The sequence below is a fragment of the Selaginella moellendorffii genome, unplaced genomic scaffold, assembly GCF_000143415.4.
Source record: "Selaginella moellendorffii unplaced genomic scaffold, v1.0 SELMOscaffold_8, whole genome shotgun sequence".
In the NCBI taxonomy this organism is placed as follows: Eukaryota; Viridiplantae; Streptophyta; class Lycopodiopsida; order Selaginellales; family Selaginellaceae; genus Selaginella; species Selaginella moellendorffii.
In genome coordinates, this window is record NW_003314269.1 from 2,149,409 (window position 1) to 2,165,720 (window position 16,312).

At 41.4% G+C, this 16,312-nt stretch overlaps 3 protein-coding genes across 5 annotated transcripts; all 3 read right to left on the reverse strand.

The window, feature by feature from the left end:
- Positions 1-10,851: 10,851 nt before the first annotated feature.
- LOC9635400 (patatin-like protein 2) lies at positions 10,852-13,213 on the reverse strand. Its single transcript, XM_024672113.1, has 8 exons — positions 12,831-13,213; positions 12,240-12,330; positions 11,991-12,172; positions 11,749-11,917; positions 11,547-11,696; positions 11,404-11,481; positions 11,130-11,351; positions 10,852-11,070 (listed from the first exon to the last, which is right to left on the reverse strand). The coding sequence occupies exons 1-8, from the start codon at positions 13,211-13,213 to the stop codon at positions 10,852-10,854; spliced, it is 1,494 nt and encodes a 497-aa protein (XP_024527881.1).
- LOC9632090 (probable xyloglucan endotransglucosylase/hydrolase protein 8) lies at positions 13,163-14,381 on the reverse strand. Its single transcript, XM_002967327.2, has 4 exons — positions 14,187-14,381; positions 14,032-14,132; positions 13,786-13,979; positions 13,163-13,737 (listed from the first exon to the last, which is right to left on the reverse strand). Exons 1-4 carry the CDS (start codon positions 14,359-14,361, stop codon positions 13,344-13,346), a joined length of 864 nt encoding a protein of 287 aa, XP_002967373.1. The 5' UTR covers positions 14,362-14,381; the 3' UTR covers positions 13,163-13,343.
- Positions 14,382-14,477: 96 nt separating this feature from the next.
- LOC112345444 (protein FAM133B-like) lies at positions 14,478-16,248 on the reverse strand. 3 transcript variants are annotated; one of them, XR_002992049.1, is made up of 10 exons: positions 15,814-16,248; positions 15,704-15,749; positions 15,590-15,639; positions 15,404-15,445; positions 15,229-15,345; positions 15,100-15,178; positions 14,961-15,032; positions 14,791-14,905; positions 14,673-14,725; positions 14,478-14,611 (listed from the first exon to the last, which is right to left on the reverse strand). XR_002992049.1 is itself a non-coding variant. In XM_024672193.1 (8 exons), exons 1-8 carry the CDS (start codon positions 16,242-16,244, stop codon positions 14,861-14,863), a joined length of 882 nt encoding a protein of 293 aa, XP_024527961.1. In that variant the 5' UTR covers positions 16,245-16,248; the 3' UTR covers positions 14,752-14,860. The 3 variants fall into 3 exon arrangements, 1 of the variants encoding a protein (XP_024527961.1); XR_002992048.1 differs by having other exon boundaries at positions 14,673-14,731; XM_024672193.1 differs by lacking the exons at positions 14,478-14,611; positions 14,673-14,725 and having other exon boundaries at positions 14,752-14,905.
- Positions 16,249-16,312: the final 64 nt, after the last annotated feature.

Here is a 16,312-nt window from a genome sequence, read left to right on the forward strand (position 1 = left end):
GAAAGAATGTACCAATTCATTTGATGGGCTCAAGAAAAGAAAAATTCAAGAAAATTCAAGAAAAGAGGTTAGAGTTGTGTTGCCGCCAACTTTAAGGGATGTGCCGTATTATGCTCTATAGCTAGCATGTGCTATGTCCAAATGGTGCTATGAGTGGCTTAGATCCTAAAGTGAGGCTCCTTTCTAGTAAGGATAAAGATTTGGAGCCAAGATAGTAGACTAAGTGGTCATAAGAGTGTTGTTTATCGAGCTTGTGGGGTTCCATAATAAAGTACATGGATTTATGAGTGTGCTCTGGAAAGGCAAAGTTAGTAAATAAGAGCAAACAATATTGTGGATATATGGTCCAAATAAAGGACTTTGGAAAGTCTGGATCTTCTTGGCATGAGTAAACACCACTTGTTGGGAACTATGTGATCCATGTTGTTTGAGATGTTGTTTGAGTTTCCCAGAATCTCCTAATCACTGAAAGTCGATTGCTAAAACACCAATAGTGTTATCACTCGCATGCTTTCATGTTGTCCCTAACTCCAAGCTTGACTAGAATCTCATTTGTTGTTGTTGAGAGAGCTGTGAAATCCCAAGAAGCTCGGTCCTCAAATAAAGAGGTTGAGGAGTTGGTCACTACTAGTGGTACATGGGGAAGATCATCACCTTTTGTGAGCATGCACTCTAAACTAGAGTAAGGAGAAAAGTTGCATAGGATTGGCATCTAGCTGGATAAGAGCCTCCTAAATGCCTCTTGAGCCACTGGAAGTGCCCATAGCAAAACAGTCCAATCAAATTTTCTCACCTTTAGCATGTAATAAATCTCTAAAATTGTGGTTGAGTTTTTCATGGAAGCAAGTTCTAATTGTGACAAGGACTATATAGCACTAGAACATATAGATATGGATGGTTTAGTAGTAGTGTTGGATGTAGAAAAAGTGTGGATGTTGAATACCACCATTTCCAATAGTGATGGATTGTTGAGGAGCTTGGGGAAGACAACAGCCAACTCAGCTAGAAAAGTAGTCCACTTGGGCACAAAAGTATGCTTAGGCTGTGAAGTAGGAGTAGAAACCCTCTCCATCAAAGAACAGCCGTTGTAAAGCTTGTTGGTAGTGATCTTGTCACTAATTTACATCATCCTCTTCTTCCAGTATGTTTTAATATTGGGCTTGGAGGTGCTATATGCATCCCAAGATGATAAGATTGGTGAGGGAGTGTGAGTTCATTTGCTGAAAGTCCACCACCATAAAATCCACCAGCAATGAGAACCCTTGGATTGATATCGGTACTTGGCAACATATGCCTAAGGGATCATAGTATGATTTCCAAAGGTTTTGAGGATGACGGCTCTGTTGTTTTGGATCTACAGCCCAACAGACTTTGCCAATGCCAAGGAGATGATATTACTTCTTGAACTCGAATCCAAGAGTGCTTATGCTGTGATGGTATCTTGCAAAGTAATCAATGCCATAAAAACTCCTAGATCTTGTGTTCCTATGATATCTATGATATGGATCTCCTCACCAACATGAAAAATATGTTGTCATAAACATGCAAGGGTTTCTAGCTGCTATCCAAATCTTGGGATTGATCACAAAAGTTGTCCAAGTGAAAGAGTGATGGAAGTGTGCATACTTGTTGCAGGATGTTTGTCAAAAGAGCTGAAGATGCTAGAGTCATGGGAGATGTAAGCCTACAGAAGATGTGCTATCAAGTTGAGAAGGTTCAACACCAATTATAGAGGATTTAGCAAATGCCAACTTAAAGGGCAATTTGCATGCGATGGTTGGGTCTAAGACTTGTGGAACAATTGAGCCTTGCTCTCCATTGATGTCTAGGGCTGTTTGCTAATGTTTCTTTTGAGCTCGGTCACAGCTATGAGTGTCTTATTGTTGATGTTCATGTGGAGAGCCATTTCCTTTCCCTTTCTTGTCAATGGAGCGGCTTCAATTGCACATTGTTGGAGCTATTACTAATATCCATATAGAGGTGGCCAAAGTGTAGAGTTATTAACAAGTGAATGCTCTTAGACTCTTTGTCTCATAAGAGGTCAAAACTTTAAATAGAGGTGATAACACCATTTTGTCAAGTGTCTACTTACCTCATAATGGTTATACCATCAATGGGGTCATCTAGTGCTATCTCTATTTGCTAGAGTCTCAATGCCTTAAGCTCATCAAGAATGGCGGAGTTGTTGTTGTTGTTGCAAGAAAGCTTGCTATTGATGCTCAAGGAAGCCTTTGTACTAGCAAAGTTCTATGATGGTAGATTTCAACAATTGTGGGATTCTCTCTTTCGTAACTCTGGAAGCAAGTTGGCAAGAAACTGTTGTGATTAGATGCTTCAGAAGGTGGCTAAATGGAGATTGGGCAACTTGAGAAACACCTAGAGTGAGGCAAAACTCATCACCTCCCTTAGCATACTTAAAAGCTAAATGACATTTACACTTAAGAAGTTTGTGTTGGATGAGCTGCTTTAGTCCCTAGATAAAAGTGGCAACTATATGAGGTCTAGGATTTGGGTGAGGCATAGCTTCCAATGTTGCCTGAACCACTAGATATAGTCAATAATAGATTCATGCTGTCAAAAAGAAAAAAAAATTGGTGTGAAGCTATTGGAGATCCTTCTCTTGTCCAAACATCTTGAGAAAAAGCCTTGTCACCTTTGTGTATCACTTCTATTTTGTATCCAAGATTGACTCTGCTCAAATCTAAGCTTATCCATGCATTGATTGAAGAAAGTAGTTATGTTTGCCCACATTTATTGTAATTCCATTTGAGTCACAAAAGACCTCAAATTCCACTCTATGACTCTGTGCTGATGAAGCTCCATGTGTGAAGAGGGATAAATCCACATTCTGCTATATAATATAGATTAGATTAGCCATCTTTATGGGCTGCTGCAAATCCCTAGGCAAAGTATCTTCTAGATTCGATGAATCCTTCCTCATGGAAATCAAGCTCTCATATTAAATGCAAAAACTTACCTTTAAAAGTGGAGACTAGTCCTTGCCAAATTGATCCTCTAAGTGATTGTGAATGTGTTGTCATTGACATAAAATGCTTAAGTCATTGCAAATGCTTAAACGTGGTAAATGTTGCAAAGTGGCAGCCTAATTCAGCAAATTGAATCTTCCCAAATGCCTTAAGCAAAGCCCACAACCAAAATAAATTGTCATTAGTGTTCTAATGACAAAACCTCCAAGCCCACTCAACCACTTTGACATGGCTTTGCATAGTCATATGACTCCAAATTTCTTCATGTTTCAGCTCCGATTCTTAGCATGGTGTCTTCAATCATGGAGCCTTCACAGACACCATTCTCATCATGGAGATCCAGTTTGACCACAACCACACAACACATTCGATTTCATGGAAGCTTTCCCAAGCATCAACACTTTGTTCGCCCACTAAACTTCTAGAAGCACTTAGAGTGACTTTCTCCTCTTCAGCAGCATTAACATTCCCCATCCAAGAGCAGCCAACATAGCCTAACATCATGCTCCAAGTCTCATATCAATGTCTTTTGCGACCTCAAATTCTCTCGACATTGCAAGCATTGGATTATCATGCCTACCTTCAGCTTGACTTTCAAAAGAATCCAGTGCCTTCTTTAGGATTCCCTTTGCCCTCTAGAGGCAAGCTTCTTCAAGACAACACTCAAGAAAAACTCGACTCACCGTCTTCTTCACTAGCGGTGAATTTTTTCCTCTCTTTAGGTTTTTTAGATTTCTTTTCTTTTCCTCTTTATTTTCAATTTTTTCTCATATCCTTCCAAGCAGTCTTCTTTTGTAGACACAAACTCAAGGTTGGATTTCAGCCTTGGAGTGGTATTAACTCCATTTGTTTAGGAGTTTATTCTTTCGGCTTTTCCTCTTTGTTCCTAGGTTCTTGTCTCTATCACTTTCAACAACACATCCTCCTCTTCATTTCCATCCACTTACATTCATACATCACTCTATTCACTTTCATAATCACTACATTCCATCATCACAAATACCTAATCTTAGTTTTTCATCATTTCCACATGGTACTTGGGATCTTCCAAGATCACTTTATCAACTATGCTATATCTTTTGTCTTTGACATTCAAAAAGCTTGATTTTTTCTGTGTTGTATTGCTAAAGTTTGCCTTGACTCCTAGGCTGTCCTTGTGGCAGAAATGCCGCTTCAAGCGAAGTCTGAACAAATCTAAAGACATTCCAACTCTTTTCTTCAATCACTTAGGCCTGTATAGAATAGGCATCTTGACCCTCATTAGTGGAGTAAAAAACTCTCTACATCCACATGCTTTTAGCTGCATTTGGCTATAGAAGCCACTTCATCTTGGTTCATGGCACGCTCTACATGAAATCCTAATGACATATTAGCTATTACTTCCAGTCTTGCTACATCATATTAGATATGGTCCTCTTTTTCATCATCTACCACATGTTCAATGCATTCACTCCACTTTTTCTTCTATAGAACTTTGAGGATGAGTTGGGCATGTTCAAGGAATTTCTTGGAGGTGTGAAGACTTACAAGGCTAGAGTCTAGATTCATGCTTTGTTTTTCTATTGTTTTTTCTTTTTGTTATTTTTCCCAACTTGAGTGTCTAATTTTAGCTTAGAGTTTTTCCCATGTGATTTTCCCTCTAACCCAAAATTTTACACTTCATTTCCCTTTTCACTTTTTCAACTTTTTCTCCTTCTTTCCTTTGTCTTCTCTTGTTTCTATCATTTAGAGTAGTTATTAGCTCTTGGCATCAGACTTCGTCAACTTGGTTATGGATTCTTACCACATCAAACACACACACACATATATTGATATGACTTTTTGGTCAAAAGTTAATAGAAGTGATGGGATTAACTTTAGATGATCTTGGAATTTAATATGCAATAAAAATAATTAGGAACCTTAAAATTGTCAAAGAAAATAATGAACAAGCGAGCCAATAATATTGATAAATTCACACCATCCCAAGTATATCACTAGAGAATGAAGAGGACTAGTGCCACAACTACAAGCTCAACCTCAACACTTTTATCAAAAAGTTTCAAAATTAAGAAACAATAAACATGTAAAAATTACAAATACTTGATCAAAGGAGGCAAAAATAACATATTCAAAGGCATTAGAGTTGAAAGTGGAAGTTAATAGCATCAACATCAAGTAGCATATTGTAATCTTGAGTATGCAGTTATTAGTTATAAAATTAATACTACAAACAAGAAAATTTACAAAATCACAATCAACTAGATCCCAAGTTACACTTGCACATAATTCCTTCAATGTCAAACTTTTAGTACATCTTTCATCCCTAATAAGTAATATATTTTGTATATTGTATGCTTCTTAGGATAAATCCAAATAAAATCAAATGAAACTTTAGATTTATATTGAAAAAGAATTAGATATTAATATTGTATTGAAATTTAATATAATTAAAAATAATTATAAGTGTGAGTGCATGGAATATAAAAAGGGAATACAGAAAATGTATATATCAATTAGCCCAAAAACCCTAGCTTATATACAAAAGCGAGTGGTCCAAATTAAAACCAATCTAACAGTTACCAAAATCCCACTATGCTAATATTAGTATATAGCATCATAGCTATACACTTGGACTTAACATCATTCGCTCATCTCAAAATAATAAAAGCCCATCAGGGTTCTCTTGTAGATGGGCCAGGATTTGGACGAACGTCAAAAGGAGATATTGGCGAATCTGTAGGTGGTATTAGTTGTTCTTGATCCCTTTGTACGAAACATTTCAACCATTGGATATGCACAATTTTTAAAGGATCAGCTTGCTAGACATCATATCGAACCTTATAAACTTGTAATCAAATTTGCTGCAACATCTGATACGGACCTTTTCACTGAGCAAGGAGCCCCTTAGATAAACCATGTATTATAGGATGAGGAAAACAGACTAACACCAAATCATCCACTTTGTACTCCGCAAGTGGACAATGATGGGAGTTATAGCGCTATTGTTATCCCACTTGTACCTGGCCTAAGTGTTTGGCAAACTCGACTTGAACAAGTGGAAGAATGCTCGTCAAATACTAATCCCACGACTTACCATCGGTAGTTCATGGCAATCACAAAGGTAAACCCAGCTTTGTTGGTAATATTAGATCATGATCATATAAGAGTTTATATGGTGAAGCATTAACAGAACGCTACACCCCTATAACATATGCATACCGAAGAAAAAGCAAATAACCATCTCAATCCAAATACTAAAAGTTCATGTACTTCGCGATCATTCCTTTGAATATCCAAATGAGTCATTCCACTAAACCATTTAACTGTGGATAATAAACACTCGTGAAAGTGTGGCATATCCCCAACCGAAATGTCAAAATATAAAATGCCTTAGCCATAAATATGGAACCATTATCTGAAAGAATCCACTCCAAACAAGAATGTTGAAACACTACTCGATTGAGAAGGAAGTATGCAATAGCAATTGTAAAGGTGCTAGCAAGAGCACTAACTTCCACCCAATGAATCAAATAATCAAAAGCAATAATAATATACTCATTGCCAGTAGTCAATCGTGGAAAAGGTCCCATAAAATCAAACACTACCAACTCAAATGGACGGGAAATTGCAATTGACTCTAACCATCCTTTCATGACACAAGGGTGAGTATTACGAACTTAGCACCAAACGCAACTATGCACATATTGAATAACATCACGTAATATCTCTGACCAATAGAAAAACCTGAATAACTTTTCGGTCACACAACAATATCCTATATGCCCGTATAGAACAAAAGAATCATAGTAGGCATAAAGAAACCATGGAATAAAAACAAAAGGCACCACTAGCCATAAATGATCATTAGGATTCGTTCCTACAAAATAAAGAAGATCGATATTGAGAATGTAAATGCCAAAATGGCAAGTCATTAACAAGTGATGCAAGATCCTCAAACCCATCTCGAAGTCTTCAGATTTATAGCTCAATCTTTTGAGCCTCGTGAACTTCATCAAGAAAAGATAAATCTTGCTCTATATCTTGTAGACACTAAACATTAAGTATAACAACTGCCAACGGCAAAGAATCCTCATTTAAAAAATCCATAGATAATGGTATTAAACACTCATTTATCATAAAGTAGTTCACTTTCGCTAGTTGTAATATATAATTAATGTATGCAATGGGATAATGTTGAAGATCAATACATCTTCAAGACTAATATCAAAAATATCTATATGCAAAATGAAAGGTTGAATGTAATCAAGATACACCAAAATTGAGAAAATTGTCAACACTTCTTTTAGATTTATAAATGCCCTCTTGTAATCCTTAGACTAGATGAAATATGATATGAATAATTTAGTATACAATAGTTCAATACAATCAAAAGAGATTAATAAAACAATCAAGACATTACACCTTGCTAAAGAAGTATTACACATCATTCACACTTGCAAACTTTCATAAGAAATGTAAAACTTAAATTAAGTCATGTTTTGGATCCAAACACACAATTTGACCACTTTAATTTTAAATCAACTTCTCACAACATCACAGACATTCTCTTTTTACATCCCTTTTAAGTGGATCAAGATACAATTAATAAAATCAACAGTCATCTCTAGCATATCACAAAAATTTCACTATTATTTACTAAAAAGTTATTAGAGCATTATTCAATTTGAATGACATCATTAATAACTCATATAAACTAAATGGGGTATGGAAAATAGTTTTGGGAACATCCTCTTTAGCCATCGACACTTATTAGTACCCAAAAACAAAATCTAATTTAGTGAACTAACAACTTTGCTCCAAAAGGTTTAGAAAATTGGTAATGTGAGGAAGAGGGTATATATCCAAGATCATCACATCATTTAACAAATGATAATTAATATAAAAACATATATTCTTATCAAGCTTTGTCATAAAATGAAACTTATACATTTAAAGACTTTAAGTCTTTTAAATAATATTTTTCTCTGTGAGTGCATGGAATATAGAAAAGGAATACAGAAATGTGCATATCAATTACCCCAAAAACCCTAGCTTACATACAGGAGCGAGTGGTCTAAATTGAAACCAATCCGATAGTTACCAAAATCCCACTACGCTAATATTAGTATACGGCATTGTAAGGATTGAGGGTCATTAACTTATTCATACAAAATCCTTTCACTACTTACATGATTTCTCATTTTACAGAAAAATCCTAATATCAAAACCTTGCATAAATAAAATGTTCTTAGTATGAAGGACTTCACTTAAGAAATGGAAAATGCCAATCTAAAAAACACTAATAATGCTAATACATATGGCTATAATTATGGATCTAGTAAAATTTGCATCCTAGAACCAATGTGCACAGTTGAAGATAACTAACATGAATGCCATTGGAAGACTCTTTCTCTGTGTCTGCTATCTAGAGTGATCCAACTTGATCTCACATCTGTCGTCTATTGGCAATTAGCGGAAATCCCTGATATTCCTTTGCTGCGCATTTGCAGCGCCCGGCTGGTGCGTCATCAGGAGAGGCGCAAGCTCTTCTGGGCGGACGCCATGCTGTTCGCGTCTTCTACAAATGGCGCAGCACCGTGGGTAATAAGTATTTGGCGCGCAGCATCCATGAAATCTATGCCCGCGATGGCATCGCGCCCCTCTTCCCGTCCTTCCTCGATGAGCTGCACCACTTCTCGTGCTCCGAGCATCACGTTGATAAGGTGCGCTACGATATCTGCAAAAGGCATGGGTATACAAGCCGCTTGGCTCTGGATCTCTGCTGCTAACCCAAACCGACAGGAAATCTCGAGAATGAGATCCCTGACCAACTCTGCTCAAAAGGTCGTTGTGATTGGGGCATGCTAGTTCCTTCCCTGAATCACAGACACACTTCCAGCTCCTTGAGTTGAGCACTTGTCATACTTGTGAGACGAGTCAAATTGTTGACATGTAGTCGCCAGAATTTCAATGAGCGAGAGAGTTGTTCCATCTTCCAGCTCCACACCATCATCTTGTTGGCGGAAAGACTGAGCTAGTTTAGTCTCGGTAACACAATGATCCCTTTTTACCGAGAGAAAAGCTGGCACAGGGGCTCTGTCACGTCGAAAACGTGGTGGAGGGGCTTGATTTGGACTCGAACGCTTTGGGAGGTGTTGTCAAGGCTTGAAGCAGCAGAGTAGCTTATCAATCGCTGGAAAGCAGACAAAGAATCAGTACCGAAGGAACTGAAGTCTAGAAACATACAGTCATGCAACTTCTCGTCTGTCCAATAATCCTCTTCGTCTTCCTCGTCTTTCACCTGCAAAAATCGAGTCAAACGAGAAGAAAAGAAAAGTGAGTTTCTTACCGAATCCAACAGACTAATCATGATGGGACGGAATGCCGGATTGCGCCAGAAACATGCATCTGGATCCCAGCCAGGAGCGATCAAGTACGTAGACCATTTTCTTTTCTTCAAGCCTTTTCACGTTTTTCCGTTTTCTTCTTTCCTAGCAGGACATCAAAAGATCATGGACGCTCTCAGCATTCGACTGACAGATTCGCGGGTCTTCGTTCCAAAGTCGAGCTTCACTCCACAGTTTTGGAGCTCCATTGTCCGACGAGGGCCATGAGCAACCTCTTCTTCTAGTGGCTCCAATGCCCCGATGGCCAGGGCAAACACCAATATATTATGGTGGACAGATCAACGAGGCCTACAGACAACAGGGTCTACCACTCTGCCAAAACTCCCCTTCGCCCACTTATCAGAGGAATGAGTTTGGGCGCAATATGAGATATGGCGAGAGTGCATGCCTTCTGGCATTCTCCAGATCAATGCCGAGCAGAGCTTTGTGAACTTCGTGGCCGCAGTATGTGTGCAAGAAGATTCGAGTTCTCTGACGGACTGGCGACCGGACGACATGCTGTACTGGGCGTCTTCTGGAAGCTACCATTTGCTAAAGCCAGTGCTGGGTGGAGACCACAAGGCAAATGAAGTGGTTTTTATATTTTTTATCGGTGAGTGTGGGAGTGAAATCTTAGTGATTTGATTTACTGTGTCTTCTTGCAGGACTTGAACACACATGACGCGTTTCTTGTGAGGAATATCAAGGTCGAATACATGGAAAATTTCATTGAAAGCCCAGAAGAGTTTGAGATTGTTTTCCGGGAAATAAATTTACCAGGTAGAGTTCAATCTGAGATATGTTGTTTGTTAACGGGATCTGAGTGCAGAGTGCACGAGAGCTAGCATGGAGCGTCGCTTGGACGGCCCGACGATAGTTCGCTGCAGAAACGTCAACTTCGAGTGCTTCCGTCATGGTAGAGGAGGCCTATAAGCGAAAGCTCTCGTCGAAGTGGCAAGGATTTGGAGAGTTTGTTCCACAGCTGGCGTATTAATGGGAGCGTAGCAGAGAACACCACAGAGAAAGATATCGCGGAATGCAGTCGTGCAGCAAGTGACTATCCGGGAGAAAGGATTGCTCCTGTGACGCGGGGCCAAGAAGTGGGACCTTGTGTCGTCAGGCTCGTCAAGGATTGCTCTGCTTTTCTTTTGCTCTGCTCGTTCTCTAATCTGGTTTTTAAATCTCTTGCAGGATTTGACTACGAACGCAAGAAACGAGCCTAGAGAACAAATTAATGTTTTCCTGAAGGCAAGGAAGACAATATCAGACCAAAGAGATTACTGGAAGTGTTATGTAAGTGCTTGAATTTTCTCTTGAAACAGTTTGTCATTGACATTCGACATGGAGGCGTTGCTGTTTAGTCGCCTTTTCCGGTTTCTAGCTCTTCATGTGCATTGACACGGTAAGTACAAGCCTCGCCTGAAGATGTAATAAAAATTGAACTACTTACATTTCTAAATTATAATTGTTTTCAATGAGAATCTTAAAATGGAATTTTAAAGACTTGTGCCTTTTCTATTCTGTGATAACCAGTTAGCCATCCTCTTAATGGCTTCTTGGTTGGTTTCATTCCCAACATCTTGCCAGGTACCCGTTTCCAAATTCACCATTTGCACTCGCCGTTCCAACAAGCCTTTCCCAACCATGGCCAGCTTCTTCAAATTCTCCAAGCTCGAGTTGTCAACTTCCGCAATGCTGCCCTCGAGCTCCGGCGTCTGTCAAAAAGAAAAATTCCAAATCCACGACATTTGTCAAACTCGAACTTTTCTAGTACCTGAATCCGAAGGAAGTTCTGCTCGCACACACTAAGTCGGAAGAGCGACGAGATGGTGTGGTCAACAATGTCGGCGCTTGCGTTAGAGAGCATGTTGATGATTGGAGCCCCGTTCTCATGAACCACCCAGCCGAGAGCCCCCCATTTTGCTATCTCCTTGGCCGTGTAGCTCACGGTTTGATCGCCACAACCAAGAGATATGACCAGCAACTCCTCGAACCTCTGATAGCAATTCACAATAGCTAACACGAATGAAATATAGTTATCTATATACCTCGAGCAGTTTAGTGCCTACCAATCCTGGATCCTGAGCTTCTGAATCCTTCAGAGCTTGAACAATGGCTAGAAAAGTCTTCACATAGATAGAAATTAGTTGAGTAAAAGGACTAGAGCTTTAAAGACCGTATGAAAAATTACTGGATTGTTTGCGGCGAGGCCACCGTCAACCAGGTTGAATTCCACTCCCGTAGGCATCTGGAAATATTTTGGAGGCAGATAAGTTGGAGCCGCGGTGGTGCCCCGGACAACATCTCGGAGAAACGCATTCTTGGATTCGTTTGTTTTGGCCTGGAAGTCTTGAACTTCTTAAATATCAGAACACAAAATCATGGACACAAACCTCTGAAGTTGTGAAGAACACAGGCTGCTGGAGTTTAGTGTCAAAGGTTGGAATGACGAGAGGAACGAGTGTGTCTCTCATCTTCAAGTCGCCAATATACTCGTGGAGAAGGCTCTCCATAGGCTTCTCGGAGTACTTTGGCCCGAAGAGTCCAGCAGCGCTTTTGAGACTGTTCAGAGTGAGAATTCATTGCTAGGAGCTCGAAAGTTTTTTCCAGCTGAAAAAGAACAAGGAGAACATACAAGTACTGCGGGAATATCTTCTGCGCATTCGCAAAGTAGAACCCAGTGATCTCTTTTGCCATGAACATTGGCCGATTGTCTTTGCCAGGAGTCCCCAGCATTGCGGCGATGATCCCTCCGGTGCTGGTTCCAGCAATGGTGTCAAAGTAATCCGCGAGCCTGACACTAGGACCATCTAGCTCCTGACAGAGAGAGATCAGATCAAAGCCAATAAAGATGACTCTGCTTTGATAATTTTCCCAAAGAAACCTGTAAGCAATCCTCAAGGTACTCAAGAATTGTTGCGGGAATAACACCCCTCACTCCACCTCCATCGATGCTCAAGATGCACTTCCTCCTCCTGCTTGTTTCCATGAAATTCTTGTGCGATGGATAATTGTAAACAGGTGTAGTTGTGCCAACATTGGATCATGCATATATTCAGGATCCGTGACGTGTTTGTTATTTGCCCGTCTTACGAGACGTGCCTGTGAAAACCAACAGTGCAACATTTCTCTAACATGCAGCATGGACGATATATTGATCTCAAGACACCTATATCTTTTCCAAATACATACGCAATTGGATGCCTTGCGTAATTCTGTATTTTAGTTGCGTGTACGTGTAAAGAGATAAATTTAGAAATCCTATCAGTTTGCGTTTCTTGCGCTCTTCAGACAGCTGGGTTGAATGGTGTTAAATTTGCAAACCTGCGAATGGCCTCCCCGTTGTAAAAGTTGACCCCCTTATACATGTGGAAGTGGTGGTTTAGCGGCGGTGCGGCAGCCCAATGGGAAGCTGTTAGCGCGGTTCACCCACAAGCTCGATGTCTAGTAAGTTCTAGCAAGATCCGGCCCTAACTTTGCGTCGTCTTGCAGCACGGTGCAGTCGTGCTCAACGAAAAGCTTTATGTTGTTGGGGGACGCTGTGAGGACACACCTGAGCGATGCGCTGGTAAACTTCTTCTGGCTTGGTGTTTCGCTACGATGTCGTGAATTTTTCCGCAAGGTTTTCGATTTGAGAAACTCGACTTGGACTCCACAGCTGTCTCCTAATGTTGACCAGGTCGGCAAGGTTGGCCGGCTTCGAATACTCAACTTGCTGGATGTCTGATCCAAGAACAAACTACATGGATCTCTCTTATTTGGATTCTTACGCACAGCCCGAGCTAAAAAAGCGCCGAGACCACCATATCCGAGCTTGCGTTGAGGGCCACATTCGTTATTAGCTGTGTCACCCACCATCCCGCGGCGTTCTTGTCACAGTTTGGTTGCCACAGCTAAGTGATAACACGAGCAAATGCTCAAACCCCTGGAAACCACATACCCAGCAGCACCACCCTGTGGTTTTGGAAGGCACATACTTTTGATGGATCTACTTGGGATTAACGCTACACTCGGTGGGAGGTGATGGATTCCTGTTGGTGTCTAGGCAGTAGTCATATATCAAGAACTTGGATCTCACCACGCCCAGCGCTTGCTCTTCTTGAACGCTCAGCTCCCACGAACTCGGCCCATCCCACCAGTGGCTGCTCGTGTTTGCGAGGCACGCAGCGTCCCCTTCGTCGCATCCATCCACGGCGAATTCGGCGTAGGACGCCACGAACGGCGCTCCACTCCAGTCGATCTTCTCTTTTCCACCGCGCGTCGCCCAGCCGTCGGCGTTCCAGATGCTCGAGATGAGCCGCATTGGCTGTTTGGACGGGAACACGTCTTGGGTGGCGCTTGTGAGCCTGTGGACGCGGACGGGGGTCTTGTCGACGTAGAACCTGCGACTCGGAGATAAGATCGAGCAAATGAATGAAAGGAAAGCTTACACAATGTGATGCTTGTTCCAGAGGAACGAGTAAGCGTGGAAGTCTTGAGAGGGATCAAACCAGAGCATCAGCCGCTGCTCCCTCTCTCCCTTTCCATTGCTATAGACGTTGGTTTGCAAAGTATATGGCTGCCCGGATCGGTTGCCAAGGAACTCGAAGTCGAGCTCATCTCGGTTGTCGGTCTCGGACGATAGCTGCGAAACAAAGGAAATAAAAGTTGAAGCATCGAGAAAGACGAAGATTTACGTAGTAAGCAGTGACAACTCCGGCTGAATCACCCGGAACCAGCTTGAGATTCATGCTGATGAATCCAAACAGGTACTTTTTTATCGTCGAGAAGGCGGATCCTACAAAGAAAACGTAAAGGAAAATCAGTAGACTATTGAAAGAATGTTACTTACCAGAGTTGCTATCGAGCATCAGCTGCACAAGGCTCCCATTTTCTCCAGTTGTTTGTACATGGTCGTCAGCCCACATAACAGAGAAATTCTCGTCGAAAGTTGGAGGCCGCTGCTTGGCCTGCGCGAAGCTAACAGCAAGCAAAAGAACAAAACCAGCAACAAACAAACGCTCCATTCTTCTCTCTCAGTCACTCACCAACAAGCACTCCCTCCTTTCTTCCAATCCCATAAATACTACCGAGGAAGAATTCTCTCTGTAAAGCTCATCAAGATTTTAGTGGTAGTTTGAAATAAAGGAAGAAAACGTTAACTGATGCAGGCCAAAAGGCTAAAAAGGGCTGATTGCTTCAAAAGCAGTGCTGGACAGATCCAGCTTTCTTTTGTTCTGACCTCGTCTCTCAACATTTTTTGGCTCGGCTGTAGAGCTGCAGTACAAAGGACTTTTTTTAGCGTTGCAATACTTAAGCACCAATTAATACAAATAACCTGGGGTGCATAACGCTCTCCTCCACTTCTTCACACTCTCATGACGATCGGTACTGTCTCTAAATACTCATCGCAATCATTATCGAGAATCAGTCACAATGAGATTTGCTTAACGTACCCATGGAGTACAACAGCAAAATGCAACTCTGGCTGTGTTCGATTTGATAGTTTTTTCTCTCTATATGGTACTACAAAGCGTCAGGCTCCAGGCGCTTCTGGATCGCATTCGCTGCCTGGCAATACGTTCGCGTCACATTTCACAAGATCAAAAGGATGACAGGTGCTTACTTCGAGATTCCCGAGACGATATTGGTACTGCATTTCCTCACGAAGTTGGGCTTGCTCACGCATCGCTTGTGCCTGCGGGATTTACCAAAGGAGTGGAGATCATTTAACAAACTTTACGGATGGACTTATTTGAACGCACCATGCCAGTTTTCATCGAGTGCTTTAGTTCTTCAATGTGTGCCTCTTTCTCATGCTCCCGCAGCATTTTTAGTTCTTGCCTGAAACAGAAATGTGTGTATGATGGGAAAATCCTATCAGAGCAAAATACCTTCGTTGCTCTTCATCGTTGAATTCTGTCCGCTCCACTTCGACAGATCTGTATTTGGCGCCCTTCTTCCACTCCTTGAACATCTTTCGCTGGTGATACTTATCAACATTGTAGTACCTACGAAGAAATCAACGTTAAAAAAAGTAAGAAAAACCTTGACTCTAGCACTACTGACTTCTTCGAGGGAAGTGTTGCAGTGTTATAATCTTCCATGTACCTGTAAAACAACAAGCCACGACATCAGGAAATTCCAAAGCACACTGTCTCGAAGGAAAGCAAATCCACAAAGAGCGAAAACAAGATAGGTCATGCAACTCAATGCTCACATAATTCGAATGCACGCATGAGAAAAAATTCGTACTCCTTAAACATTTGTCTCTCCTCCCAATTCGGTAGCGTCTCCAGATTGACCTGCGTAAGAAAACCAAGCAACACAGTAAGAAGAAGAAACATTTTCTTTTCTGAAAATGCCTACTTTCTTCACTTCCGAAAGCCATGCGCTAAATTCCGGCCTCTTGTTCCTGCGCATAAACAAAGCTTCGCAATGCCATCCAGAAACATATTGAAAAAAATTTATGGACTCACCACATATCGATCTCCTTGATAAGTCCATACTTCCCCCATGAAGCAGTCACAGGCCCACTCTTCTGGCGCTCGGCCTTCTCCTTTTTCTTCTTCTTCTTCTCCTCCTTTCGCTTCCCCTTCCCCCTATCCTTGCGTTTCTTCTCTTTATCCCTGCTCTTGTGCCTTCGCTCCTCCTTGTGCCTTACTCGGCTGCGTGAGCGCTTACTCACATCGTCGCTACCATCGCTCTCCTCCCCGGACGAGCTACTATCAGATGATCCTCTAGTTCTTCGTCGATGATGCCGCTTCCTACGCTTGCTCCTGCGATTTTCACTCTCGCTACTACCGCTATCGCTGCTCCTGCTCCTCGAATCGGATTCTTCATGCCTCCTCTTGCTCCTCCTGCCGCGCTTCCCTCCCTCGTCCCTCTCCAGCTTCTCTTCGTGCTCCATTGATGCCCTAGCCCTAATAGCCGTTTGACGGAATATACCATCTTTTGATTGAACGGAACATCTTCGCA

Excerpts from the sequence above, each read along its gene's own strand:
- LOC9635400 (XM_024672113.1), bottom strand. The coding sequence starts at position 13,213 with ATGGTGGGTGACACAGCTAATAACGAATGTGGCCCTCAACGCAAGCTC. Across the intron at positions 12,331-12,830 it reads GTGCTGCAAGACGACGCAAA|GAGGAGGAAGTGCATCTTGA; the intron begins GTTAGGGCCGGA and ends GGAAACAAGCAG. Across the intron at positions 11,918-11,990 it reads AAGATATTCCCGCAGTACTT|TCTCAAAAGCGCTGCTGGAC; the intron begins GTATGTTCTCCT and ends CACTCTGAACAG.
- LOC112345444 (XM_024672193.1), bottom strand. The coding sequence starts at position 16,244 with ATGGAGCACGAAGAGAAGCTGGAGAGGGACGAGGGAGGGAAGCGCGGC. Across the intron at positions 15,346-15,403 it reads GCAACACTTCCCTCGAAGAA|GTACTACAATGTTGATAAGT; the intron begins GTCAGTAGTGCT and ends ATTTCTTCGTAG. Across the intron at positions 15,179-15,228 it reads AACGATGAAGAGCAACGAAG|GCAAGAACTAAAAATGCTGC; the intron begins GTATTTTGCTCT and ends TTTCTGTTTCAG.
- LOC9632090 (XM_002967327.2), bottom strand. The coding sequence starts at position 14,361 with ATGGAGCGTTTGTTTGTTGCTGGTTTTGTTCTTTTGCTTGCTGTTAGC. Across the intron at positions 14,133-14,186 it reads GATGCTCGATAGCAACTCTG|GATCCGCCTTCTCGACGATA; the intron begins GTAAGTAACATT and ends TTTTCTTTGTAG. Across the intron at positions 13,980-14,031 it reads GAGTTGTCACTGCTTACTAC|CTATCGTCCGAGACCGACAA; the intron begins GTAAATCTTCGT and ends TTTGTTTCGCAG.